This window comes from Marmota monax, unplaced genomic scaffold (assembly GCF_021218885.2).
Source record: "Marmota monax isolate L192 unplaced genomic scaffold, Marmota_monax_Labrador192_F-V1.1 WCK01_AAM20220418_F8-fsc00012, whole genome shotgun sequence".
Classification (NCBI taxonomy): domain Eukaryota; kingdom Metazoa; phylum Chordata; class Mammalia; order Rodentia; family Sciuridae; genus Marmota; species Marmota monax.
Genome location: NW_026695227.1, coordinates 25117738 through 25131637, shown reverse-complemented (window position 1 = coordinate 25131637; position 13900 = coordinate 25117738). Strand labels below are relative to the sequence as shown.

Genomic DNA, 13900 nt, shown 5'->3' with positions numbered 1-13900 from the left:
ATATTTATTTTCAAATGATATTTTTTTGGGGTGAGGGGAAATGTAGATGTTTTGATATTGAGTTTTTTTTAAAGGCCTCAGGAATCTAACATATACTACATTTTCTTTTACATAGAGTCAAATACAGAAGAATTAAAGTTGTGACTTATTTTTCACTAAGCTGTTACTTTATCATTTACTTTGAGGATTTTAATATGGTATTTTCTTTTAGTTTCCATTAAAATAAATGATCCTAACACTTTTGTTACTGGATCTATAATTATGATTTTCTTTTACTTTATGGTAAATTTAGGAGGTAGTTTATTTATTTATTTATTTATTTTTAAAGAGAGAGAGAGAGAGAATTTTTTAATATTTATTTTTTAGTTTTTGACGGACACAACATCTTTGTTTGTATGTGGTGCTGAGGATCGAACCTGGGCCGCACACATGCTAGGCGAGCGCGTTACCGCTTGAGCCACATCCCCAGCCCTAGGAGGTAGTTTATAATCAATATCACTGCTTTTGCAAATCCATGCCTCATTTTGCCAAGCAGAGTAGGCACTTTGCTTTCTTCATGCCTTTGCACAACTTTGCCAAATTGATTTTTGCTTTCCTAGATTGTGAGGCTCATTGGTCCAGAAATGCAGACTTATTTATTCATTTAAACACATACATACTGGTTGAGCATCCCTAATCCAAAAATTCTAAATCTGAAATGCCCCAAGTTTTTGAATATAGATGTCATACCCCAATCCAATCTCATATGTGTCCTAGTCAAAACACAAGTGCACTAAAAATAATGTAAAAGGGATTACCTTCATGCTATGTATATAAAGTGCATATGCAACAAATGAAGTTTTGTTTAGGCTTGGGTCCCATCCCCAATTTATCTTATTGTATATGTGCCAGTATTCCACAACCTGAAAATATACAAGATCTGAAGCACTTCTATTTCCAAGCATTTCAGATATGGGATTCTCGACTTATATTTTCAGTGTCCAGTTCAGGATCTGCAACAATAATGGCTGTCCCAAAATAAATGCTTATTGAATATTGAATGAATGCATGGATAAGTCAGTTAACAGTGAAAGTAGGGACATGCAAATCTCATTACACATAGGAATATAATTCCTAAAACCCTAAATTCATAATAAAAAATATTAATAAGCCTTTAAACATTTACTGTGCAGGAGGAAAGATTTTCTTAATATTTCATTATAAAATATACATTGCTTCCTGATCTGATTTAGACTCTAGATAAACTTCAAGTTTAAATTCAGAAAAAGAAAGGAATTATTTTGAGTATATGCCCTATGGCCCTGCAGGGATTTTAATTTCTTGTGCAAACTTCAGAACCCTTTGTTCAAAAATTTAAAGTATGCATTATATTCACAAAATAGGAAACTTCAGTACATTATACAGCATTTTTATGCACATTATTCATACATTCCACCACTATATCAAAAAGGACTTTTTGGAAACTCATGAATAACATTTAGCAACAAAAAGTCCCTTTAGAAAAATATCTCGTCAAGAAAGAAAAATGTCTCATGTAAATTTTAATATTTATACTCCAGTTCGTTTCTCCCATTGTTCATCAATGAATAAAATTTAACCTTTCTTCAAAAGTAAATGTTGCCATTTTTTTGTGCTTAGAGGAAAAACAATGACTAGAACTTACTTTGTAAGGATGTTTGGTAACCATTTCCAGCTTTGACTTTGAAACTAGGAAATAGATAGGATCAACTTATGATATGCATTATACTGAATTGGTCTGGGTGATCATATGCTTATGCTTGATTGCCTGCCTTTGGTTTCTCTGCAGAGACAATGCCGGCGTCTCTGGTGCACAAGTGCAGAAGGAATTCACAAGGGCTGTCGAACTCAACACATGCCACTGGCAGATGGAACAAACTGTGGTCCTGGGATGGTAGGTTTTCTCAAAGGGTGAGTCTTGTATCAAGAGTTTATCCAAGGATGTGATTGCTCTGCATTTCAGCACTCTGTTCATTACTTGCTGTCAATTTTTGTTTAGCTGGTTGAATTAATGTTATTGCCATGTTTTTTGGATGTACACATTGTCGGCTGAATTGAATGTTCAATTTTACCCTTTTTTCAGCATGTAGCAGATGAATATTAAAGTTAGATTTAATCATCATATAATTACACAGACACACACATATAATAGTATTTTTATTAAAATTAATACAGACGTCAAGAACCTAACCTTTCAGCAAATCCCCCATATTTAAAGATGTTTCCATTACATACATTTTATGCCCATAAAATTCAGTCAAGTATAATTGAATGTGTTAAGTGGTGTCTTCAAATCTTTGTGGTTTTACATGTATTAAAATACATTATGCCCCTAAAATAACTGCCTACCAAACTACTTGTTTACTATTCTAACATAACTCATGAAGTCATCTAAATCTGTCAATACAGTGTTGAATGATAAGTTTCAACATGATAAGGAAATGTTAGGTGGGGCTGATGTCAAATTGTGCTTTATGCTCCAAGATGTTCACCTGATTCAATCTGGGATTGGACCTTATTCTGTTCCTTAGCAAACTTTCAGTTTACTGTATGTCATGAATCTTTAGGACTAATGTCGTGTGGCCAAAATGGGGATCTACTATTTATAGGTAATTTATTGGGTAGCCTAATTCAATTTGAGCATAAACATTATTTTTTGAAACAGAGGCATATGAGTACAATGCATAGATCTTATGTTTATGGTCTGATAGGTTTTAACAAATACAAATGCCAACATCCCAATCAAAATTAGAACTCCCTTAAAATTAGAACACTCCTATCACTCTGAAAAGTTCAGTCTCCCCTGTTTCTGGATCATTTCCTGTCTCTCCAAAGAAACCTCTTGTTTTGATTTCTATCTCTACAGATTAATTTGCCTGTTCTTGATCTTAGTGTAAGTGGAAACAGTGTAGATTTTGCGGGGAGGGTGGATCAGGCTTCTTTTGTTCAACATAATGTTTTGAGCTTCATCCGCATTCTTGGGTGCATCAGCACTTGTTCCTTTATAAGGAAGTGAAATTCAGCTGTCCAAATGCACATAATTTACCTGCTCTCCTGTCTATAAGATTTGGATCCTTTCTGGCTTGGGGCTGTTATGAACAAAGCTTCTATGAGCATCTCTGTGCAAGTCTCCTTGTAGACATGTTTGTGTTTCTCTTGGGATAGACTTGCGTGTCATAGGATAAGCATGTGTTTAACTTCATAAGAAAGTGCCAAACCATTTTCCAAAGTATGTGCAACACTGCACTTATCTCAATGTAGAAAGTTTCAGTTGCTCTGCATTTCTTTCTAGATTTTGATATTGATAATCTTTTAAAAAAATTAGCCAATTTAATTAAGTACAAAATGAAACCTCATTGTGACTTTAATTGCATTACCCTGATTATTATGTATCTTGAGCATCATTCTATTTGCTTACTAGCCATTTGAATAGCCATTTGGATATTTCCCGTATGAGATTGAAAGGTGGGCATGGTTGGGATTCTAGGTCAAAGTGATGAGATAATGAGATGTGTTTTAAAGCCAATGAAGATTAAAAAACAGAGATGGCAGTTAGGTTGCAACATGTGGGGCATGACAGATATACATTCTCTTTATATATTTATTAAAAATAGTGAACCCTATATGTTATCTCTATTCAGTATTAAATGAACCTCTAATTGGTGGGACATTATAAATAAATAAATTGTGTCATAACATTTTCCTTTAGTTCCTTTATTTTGTGACTGTCTAAAAAATGAGTCTGTGTTAGATACTTTTGGTAGTAAAGCAATTTGTGTGAAGCCATTGTGAATCCATCTGAATATGAGTTAATTGTACTACATGATGAATAGTATAACCTATCTTTTTATGCTATATTCTCTCTTTATATGTAATTATGTATGTATGTGTATTTGTATGTATGTGTGTATATGTTTGTATATATGTTATCTATAGATATTTATAGATATCTATATCGAGAGAGAGAGAGAGAGAGAGAGAGAGAGAGAGAGAGACAGAGAGAGAACACACATGAGAACATGAGGATTATTTTAATTGTTTCTGGGAGATTCCCACAAAATGCACTTGTACATAATACAGTCTATTCTGATACTTTGTTTTTGTTTACCTCTAACAGCCTTATGCTATTAGGTAATTTGTTCTAATGGAAGGCACAAAGCAATTTTTTTTCTGCTGATAAAATTAAGAATAGGATTATTTCATTCAACAAAGATTTTTCAAGGGTGTTCTATGCCAGGCACTATTCTCAGTGCTAAAGATATATAAGCAAATAAAACAGATGCTCTCCCTGCTTTCCCAGAGTTTACATTCCAGGAACAAATTAGAAATATTATGAATAATTAATATATAATAGTGCCATGAAACTCATCAATGCCATAGACAAGAGAAACAGAGCAGGAAGAAGACGGAAGTTTTCTAGTAGGAGAAGATAGATTGCAATGCAAAATCTAGTGGTCAAGGAAGAGCTTCATGAAGTTTGCCAAATGAGCTCTCTTAAAGAAGGTAAGGGGATTAGCTGTGAGGATATCTGGGATAATCAAGTTTCAAACAAAGAACAGCTCAACTGCTAATTCTAGAGAAACCTGGAGTGTTCAGTGCAGATCACAGAGCACCTCACCATTGGAGTAAAGTGAAGAGAGTGAGACTTGGAGGAACTAACTGGCGAAATATTATATAGAGCCTTGAAGACACTGTAAGAACTTAGTGTTTACATAAAGTAAAGTAATTGAAGGATTTGAGGAGAGTCATCATCTGATTTGACTTAATTAATTTAAAAACTGGTTTTAAAAAGGATCATTCTGGCAACCATGTTGAGGCTAAACAGTAGAGAAGAGGAATGGAAGCAGGGTATCTATTGCAGTGACAGAGGTGATAGACACTGGTAGCTCAAGCCAGAGTGGGAGCAGCAAGGTTGAAGAAAGTTCAATTCTTGATGTATTTAAAAGTAACCAGAGCATTTGCTAATGTTTCTGATGTGGACAATTTGATGAGGAAGAAGAGGCAGGATGACTAGCTTTCTCACTGAACAACTTAGATCAATTCAGGAGAAGCAGGTTTTGATGGGGGAGAGGCAGGATTTTGATTTCCAGATTCCTTTTGAAATGTTTTTTAGAAAATCAATTAAACACGAGCAAGCAGCTTGTGTACAGATGCTATTGGTTCCAATATTAAGAGAACACAAAGACAAATTAAAAATAGCAGAAGATACTTGTGATGGATTCATTATTAAAGAAGAAAGAAAACCAAGCATATTCCAAGACTAAGGATGGTCCTGGACACCAAGAGGAAAGGAAGTATATCAAATAGGAAGAGTGATTAACTTGAGTCACACATTGCTGGTAAATCAAAGAAGACAGAGAATGAAAACTGACCCTTGGTTATAGCAGTGCAAAGACATCCATGACCTACACCTGAGCAGGTTCATGCAGAAATAGGCCATGAAGGCCTATTTCATGAAGGCCATGAAAGCCTGGCTGGGGTGATGTTATGAGAACATAGGCAGAGAGCGTTAGTCAATAATAAGACTGGAGAACAGTACTGGAGCTGGTGAAGGAAGTGAGAGCTAAGAAAGATTTCGTTGTTGCCATTGTTTTGAAGTGTGTATGTTAATGGGAATGATCTAATGAAGTACTTCTCAAACTATCTGTAGTAAAAGATTGTATTTTTTTGTTCAAAATTTCTGGTTATTTATTAACTGGTACTTTTATATAAAATAAAAATTATTATAACTAGAAAGATAAAATGAAAAAGAGAAAATAGAAGTGTATTCCAAATTTCTCTGTGGAAAACAGTATGGCCTTTCTTGAAGAAATTAGAAATAGAGTCATTTTATAATCCAGGAATTCTACTTGTGGGACTAAATTCCCAAGAATTGAAAGCAGGATCTTGAAGGGATATTTGTACATCTGTATTCATCACAGTATTATTAACAACAGCCAGAAGGTGGAAATAGCCCAAGAGTGCATGGATGGGGAGATGGGTAAATGAAATGCTATATGTACATATGGTATGATTTGAATGTGTGTTCCTCCAGAATTCATGTTGAAATTTAATTTCTGATGTAATAATATCGGGAATTAGAGCCTTGTACAAATGGGCTCATATATGGAAATTTACAAAGGAATGATATTCCATTCTAATAGTCCTTAAAAATGAAGGATGTTCTGACACATGCAACAACATGGTTCTTAGCAACATTATGCCAAGTGAAGTGAGCCTGTCGAGAAAGACATTCTATGTGATTCTCATTATAAGATGTGTCCAAAATAGTCAAATTCATAACAGTAAAAAGTAGAATGGTAACTACCAGGAGGCAAAAGGAGGGATAAATGGGAGTTGTCAATGGGTGTAGGGATTTACAAGATGAAAAAGTTCTGGAGAATGCTTGTACAACATGGTGAATATACTTAATACTACTGAACTGTACACATAAAAATGGTTGTGATAGTAATTTTATGTGTATTTTAACACATTTAAAAAATAAATGCAAGCCAATTTTCAAATTATTTACTTCAATAAACATAAACTTATTCTATTAGAATCTTATGAAAGTTTCAAAAGCGGGGCTGGGTAAATAGCTCAGTGGTAGAGCACTTGCATACCATGTGCAAGATTTAGGTTTGGTCTCCAGCATCATGTGCCTAAAAAAATGTTTCTAAACTCTCAGTTCTGTGCTTACCAAACTGGTAAAGATTGGTTTCAGTGCATGGACACCTTGATTAGCTGTCACCAAGCAATGATGATATAAGACAGATGGCAGGGAGAATTGCTAGAGTAATGTTTTAAGTAGTGAGAAGAGATGGGGATAAGGGATTGGAGGGATTGACTTCTTTTAGTATCATAGAGTTTTCATGTGCACAAATAGATGACAAAGAAGAGTATCTGGGTACAGATGCTGTTGGTTGGATAGAAGGAGTAGGAGGGAATTGTGGTCAGATTCTTCTCTAAGTTTCTGTTTTATCAATGAAAGTAAGAAGCAAGGTCATCTGAGAAGATGAATGAGATGTAGAAAGTTATCTAAAAGAGTGGGAAAGAGGATTGATATCTTGGAGTAAAATAATGAAACCGTGAACATATGCAGTATTAAACTAATATTTGTTACTTCTTTTTAAAAAACATCATTTTCCATTTTACTATGTTTTTTTTTTTCCAGTGAGCCTCTAAGTCTCAAAGGGAAGAGATTCTTTTTGCATTCCACAGATATTATGGTTACTCAGTAGACAGGAAATATTCATAAGTTGTTGTCAAATGTAATCCTATTTCTGAATTAATAGTGGTTTACTTTAAATTGTATATTGTCCTTCTATTAATCTTGATAATATTATTATAATAACTGTGATGTTCCAACTAGATATACATGAGTCATTTCTCTCTGTGTGTGTTATTTTTGTAGCACTGCCACCATGGGCTGTGTGTAAACAAAGAAATGGAGACACGACCTGTAGATGGTGAATGGGGACCATGGGGACCTTACAGTTCTTGTTCAAGAACATGTGGAGGTGGAATCAAAAGCACAGCCAGGCTCTGTAATCGTCCTGAGTATGTCTTTTTTATGTCACTGTAAATTAAGATTAACTCAAGGCACCAGAAAGTAAACACCAGTTTCATTCACTTCTAAAACTGGAGGTCAGTCTGTAAGTTTCTGAGATTCAGAAAACTTCTGGAATATTTTAACCATATTGCTATATATCTTTGTAGATTCAGACTTTTAAAAACATAAATAGATAAAATTTTATAATTGGAACTGATACAGAATCATTTTCTTCTTTTTTTAAATTTGTTTTCTGATTTGATATCAGTTAGGAAATATTTTTGAATATGAATGACAGTTACACTGGCATTTTCACATTTACTGTATTTCTAATGAAAAGTCCTGGATCCTTTCACTTAGTTTTGGCTCTTTTGGAGAAAATTCATAGTTTGGTTGGCAGTTTTTATTGTCTTATATAATTTTATGTGTCACATTTTCATTCTCTGCTCATGTTGTAGATGCATCATTGTATTTAGCTGAATAAGTAAACATATTCCCCCCTCATTGAAATATATAAAAGAGCTTAGAGAGCTCATAAAGATTTTTTAAATGAATGTTTCTGTTGTATATATGTTATATAATTTGGCAATCAATGTGACATTCTTTCAATGTCTTATTAAAAACATTTTAATGCAGAAATGTGACATACTCTAAATAAAATATAAATTCATTTGAACTTTAGAATAGTTACATTATACTAAAAATATTTATATTCTAAAATTCTGAAGAGTTTTTATTTTCTAGCATTAAGTTGAAATAGAGAGGGATATAGATTGATGCCATGAAACTCCTTGAACTGAGTGGGAAGAAGTATATACATGATGGAGATGCACATATACTTCCTTTTGAACATGCTGTCTTCCTTTTTTATTGTCTTTGGCTATTACATGTCTTTTTTTTCCCTCAGAAAGTAAAACATCCATTTTGATGTTTTACAAAAAAAGTTCATTATGAGGGTCTGGGGTTGTGGCTCAGTGGTAGAGCACTTGCCTAGCATGCGTGAGGCACTGGGTTCGAACCTCAGCACCACATTAAAAACAAAACAAAACAAAAAAACTAAATAAACAAAATAAAGGTATTGTGTCCATTTACAACTAAAAAAAAAAGTCCATCAGTTTTTTTTTTAATTAATTTGTTTATTCTAATTCGTTTATATGCATCATTAGTTTTTTGTTGGTTCTGCCTCCCAGGCCTCAGCATCCATGTGAAGGTAGATATTTTTATAGTTATTAGCCAGAGAATTGCTTAAAAATCCCCTTTACATACTTCCATTTAAAAACTTATGTTAGTGGAACGTCAGTGGTTTTCCTGATCCTGGAAAAGAATGGAACAATTATAGAAGTAAATGGCAGAAATAATGTTGTACTGATGTGCTTTAAAATGTAATGAATTTGACTAGGCCAAGAAACGGAGGAAAGTACTGTGTGGGCCGCAGGATGAAATTTCGATCATGTAACACTGATTCATGTCCAAAAGGCAAGCAAGACTTTCGAGAGAAGCAGTGCTCTGATTTTGATGGTAAACATTTCAACATCAATGGTCTTTCCCCTAATGTGAGGTGGCTTCCAAAGTACAGTGGGAGTAAGTATTTATAATGTCATTAGTGTAAATTTTTTTGAGACCTTAGAACACATGGCTTTATTATTGTACACCCCAAAATTGACTTTTTAAAATTTTTACAGTTGCCATAAAAGATCGTTGTAAGCTCTATTGTCGGGTTGCTGGAACCACTAACTTCTACCAGTTGAAGGATAGGGTTGCTGATGGTACCCCTTGTGGAACTGAAACCAATGACATCTGTGTTCAAGGCCTGTGTCGGGTAAGTAAACTAGAAGTTTCTATACATGTATAGTGATTTAATAACAATAGTTTTTTTTCTATTTCTCTAACCAAATATTTCTTTTGCTGCTTCATGGTACATTCTTATGAATTCCAATAAAGTAATTTTTATATTATGCTATCTATAGGAATAGGATTAATTTGTTACTAGGCAATTCTCTGTCATTTAATAATGACTCATAAAGCACTAAGTTTGCTGATTCTGGTTAGCTTGTGCTATTCAGAATCAGGATAAAGATGATGTGAGCTTCCTAAAATGGTAGAACATACATTCATACAGGTTGTAAACTACTTTTGCTACTTCGATTGTGACCTTCTATGGTGACATTTAGTCAACATCTTTGTTAAACCCTCTCTCTAGCCGTCTGGCTCTCATTTCTTACATACATTCAAGGAGTGTCTTAATTGTACTAATTGTGTTTTGAAGCAAGCTGGCTGTGATCATGTGTTAAACTCCAAGGCCAAGAGAGACAAATGTGGAGTGTGTGGTGGAGATAACTCTTCATGCAGGACAATGGCAGGTGTCTTCAACAGTGCCCATTATGGTAAGCTGTGTATTTGCTTCAAGTTTTCCCTTTTGCTTGATCTAGTAGTGAGTATATAATGAAGGTATAATAGTAACACTTGGTTATTGTTTTGTGTACTCTATACTCTTAGTTCAAAATGATTGTGAAAGAAATACTTCCTAAATATGAGAAAATTACATCTTATACCAAATGCACTTTTAAATCCATGAATTCACCACCCAAGACAAATCTAATTTTTAAAGATAAATTAGGTGCATTATGAGAGAAAAAGTAAATTCAGTGTTATTTGACCACAATTTGTGAATAGTCCCCCAATGAATGAAGTGCTTTTAGTGTTGTTCCTGTAATCTAAAATGTATATACTTATGACTATTTTTCAGGAAACCTGCTCTGAATTATTATCATTGAAACACTATTTTTGGTCTGACCTGGTCAGTCTGTTGTTTTTGTTATCAATATTGAAAATGTTGATTGAAGGAGAAGGATGAAACCATTAACATAATATTTAATCATAATTATCATCACATTTGATTTCCCAAGCAGTATCTGAATGATAGATATAATTGATATTTGGCCATGATTTGATTTTTACTCAAAATTGTTATGAGAATATCTCAAATATTTTCCATTCTATAATTTTCTGGACAAACATTTTTTTTTTCTTTTTTATGAAATAAAAGCAGAACATTAAAACTCGCCTTGCACAGTAAAAGTGTATTATTTACTACTATGCTTTTCAGCATTAAATTGTGTTCATAAGTGTTTAAACATGTGTTGGGTTATTATGAATTACTTCAATTATAGAGGTATAACTTAAAACTCAAAAATTTACATTTTTATTTATACAGCAAGTGTAGTACATTTTATACTTTCCCATGTTAGTGGTACTTATGATCATTAGTTATTAGATGATTTGACATACTATTTTTCTGGTTGTTTTTATTCATTGTTTCACAAAAGCTATACAATTTGTTCTCCTTCTATTATCAATGACACATACTTAGCATAATCTGTTGAAAAGTATATTTTTTAAGGAGAAAAGCCACATATTTCAAATTAGTATTAAATAGTTAACCTGCAAAAACTGTACTGTGAATTAATCAGTTTGTAAAAAATGGAGAAAAGTGAAGTCATTTGCAGTGGTTTGAATAGCACTGACGACGTTTCTGCCCCCTGGTGGTCACCTTCATCTTGTTGCCTTTGAAATGTTTCAAGCTTGCTTTCTTGAAAAACTGCACTAGCAGACATAAATAGTGAAGTAGTGAACAGGGATATTTTATAGTGAAGAGAAGATGAGTTGAATTTATTCTTGAATATTTATAATCTATAACTAATATGTATGTATGGTTTATGCAGACTCTTTAAATCATCTATCACATTATATTTAAAATGGGATGACTTAAAGAGATAGAAAAAGGCTGTTGCAAGACCATTCAAAGGAATCTGATATCAGGATCACAAATTTAAGCTTTTATAAAACTGCTACTTCCTAAATTTTTCCCAAGTTTTAAAATTTTAGTGCATGAGAAAAATTACAATTTCTCTCATTTATTAAGTAGGGGAAAATACTAATAAGAAAGGACAAGTGAAAACTTAGATTAATGTAACTAGAATATAATCATTTGTATACTTACCCTGAGAGTATTTGGACAACTGTGTAATATGAGTTTTTCTGTATCAAGAAAACATTTTTTTCTTGTTTAATGTATGTTTGGTATAGTATTCTCTTTTTTTCTTCTTTATTGAATTTGGTCTTGTACAATAGAGGTATTACTTTTATTTACTTCCAGTAAACATTTAATTTTTCTCATAGCTAGTTTATTAATAGGCTTTTAAAATCAATGCAGAATTTGGCAGGAGGTAGATATAGGGAATCCAGATTGTTGGGGGCAAATAAATATAGGGATTCCAGGTTATACTACAAACTAAAAGCTTATGAAAGAGATTGAGCTTTTTCTTCATTATTATTATTTCTTAGCAATGAAATTTGCTGCTTACTATCTGTTAACATTATCACACCAAAGACCAATTTTATTGATATCTTTCAGATTTGTGAATAGCATTTGAAATTTCATATTTTTCCCAGGAGAAAATCTAAATGCATTAGTCACACTTAAAAATGAATACCCCAATTGAGCATTTAAGGGGCTCAATTAATATACTAATTTTATTCTATCCTATGTTAAGAATTCTATGCTGGACATGGTGATGCATGCCGGTAATTCCAGTGTCTGGGGAGATTGAGGCAAGAAGATTTCAGGCCAGCCTCAGCAACTTAGACCCTGCCTCAAAGAATAAAAAGGACTGAAGATGTAACTCAGTGTAGAGCATCCCTGTGTTCATTTTCTAGTACTGAAAATAATAATAAAGATAATAAAAGAAGTTTAGAAATAAAAAATTAGGAAGAGTTATACTTTAAGAATCTGAAACTCTATATGCTTCTAGATAACAGCTGCTTTTCTTCAGTCCTCAGTAACTTATTAAGGTATTGGTTCAAAAGGAATGACCAGTTTCATTTTTTAAAGGTAAAATGAAATTAAGACTGTCTATATCATACATTTAGTAGTAATGTCCTCTAGGACATCTGCTTTTGTGAAATTTAACATTTATAAAATTATATTGCAGGTTACAATGTCATTGTAAAGATTCCCACAGGAGCAACAAACATTGAAATTCTTCAGCACAGCTATTCCGGAAAACCAGAAGATGACAATTACCTTGGTAAACATTTTTAGTAAGCAGCAGCCAATATGTGGTTTGTGTGCAATTTCATGGAGGTCTGTGGTTGATGTGAATTCCTGGAAGGCAACAAGAATCCCTGGAGCAAACATGTAGTTTCAGTTCTTATGTAGCTTAGGTCATCTGACTCCCTGTGCATATGTTCTTCTTAAGCTACACAAAATATGTCCTTTTTTAACAAAATTCTGAAAAATTGTTTTTCTTTGTATTTTTTAAAAATATTTTTAGTCATCAATAAACCTTTATTTAATTTATTAATTTATATGTGGTGCTGAGAATTGAACCCTTGCCAGGCAAGTGTTCTACCACTGAGCCACAACCCCAGTCTGAAAAATTGTTTTTTTAATTGTTTTTTTTTCTTCATAAGAATATTTTAGATAACCAAATGCATGTTCAGTTAAAGTTACCTGTGTGTTTAGAGAATTCTTCCTTTTAGCTAATAGTAATTATGCAACTTTTTGGCATTTATTTTTAAAATTAGCTTTAAAGTTTAGAGAATTTTGCTTAGCTATAACATGAAAAGGATATTTTACAAAACTTTTACATCAGAAAAACATCTTAAAAATTGACTTACCTGTAATTTACCATGCTAGAATAGGTGATAATGTAGAGAAATAATCTACTTCACATTAATAAAATATGAAATATTGGCCCCGATAACTAAAATTTATAACAGGGAATGAGAATCTGTTGTGAACAGATTATTTTAGGAGTTACATTTGGCATTACCAAAATCAAATGTAAAGGAAACAACTGCATAATGGGTACAAGGTATCTTTTGGGGATGATAGAAAAGTTTTAGAACTATATTGAGGTGATAGTTGCACATTATGAACATATTAATTGCTATTGAATTGTTCACTTAAAAGTGGTTAATTCTGTGTTTTGTGAGTTTCATCTTAATAAATGCAAATCATTTATTTCCCCCAAGAGAATAAAATGTAAATATTTTGATATATTATTCTTTTACATTTATTTGAAACTTTTTATTCTGCTAAAAAATATTACCCCTGTGCATAGATACAGAAAAATGCTATAGTATCTGTAGATAAATAATCCAGTATGTCTCTCTAAGGTTCCAAATGTACATACCTGTATCTTCCCGAGAATGAACCACAGGTTCTTCCCAAGTTTAAAAGATTAGAAGTGTTACTTTCTAGGAGAACTGCAAATGCAAATATTAAAGTCTGATTTGAAGTGAGCAAAACAAACATAAAGTCACTAGAAAGGATTTTTAAAACATTTA

At 32.8% G+C, this 13900-nt stretch overlaps 1 protein-coding gene across 1 annotated transcript in view; it reads left to right on the top strand.

Moving 5' to 3' along the window:
* Nucleotides 1-13900, top strand: part of Adamts20 (ADAM metallopeptidase with thrombospondin type 1 motif 20) — a 165207-nt gene that overhangs the window by 54409 nt on the left and 96898 nt on the right. The window contains exons 11-16 of the mRNA XM_046436199.2: nt 1808-1912; nt 7412-7557; nt 8949-9130; nt 9232-9368; nt 9816-9933; nt 12541-12636. Of these exons, the coding sequence (XP_046292155.1) occupies nt 1808-1912; nt 7412-7557; nt 8949-9130; nt 9232-9368; nt 9816-9933; nt 12541-12636 (784 nt within the window). The remainder of the gene's footprint in view (nt 1-1807; nt 1913-7411; nt 7558-8948; nt 9131-9231; nt 9369-9815; nt 9934-12540; nt 12637-13900) is intronic.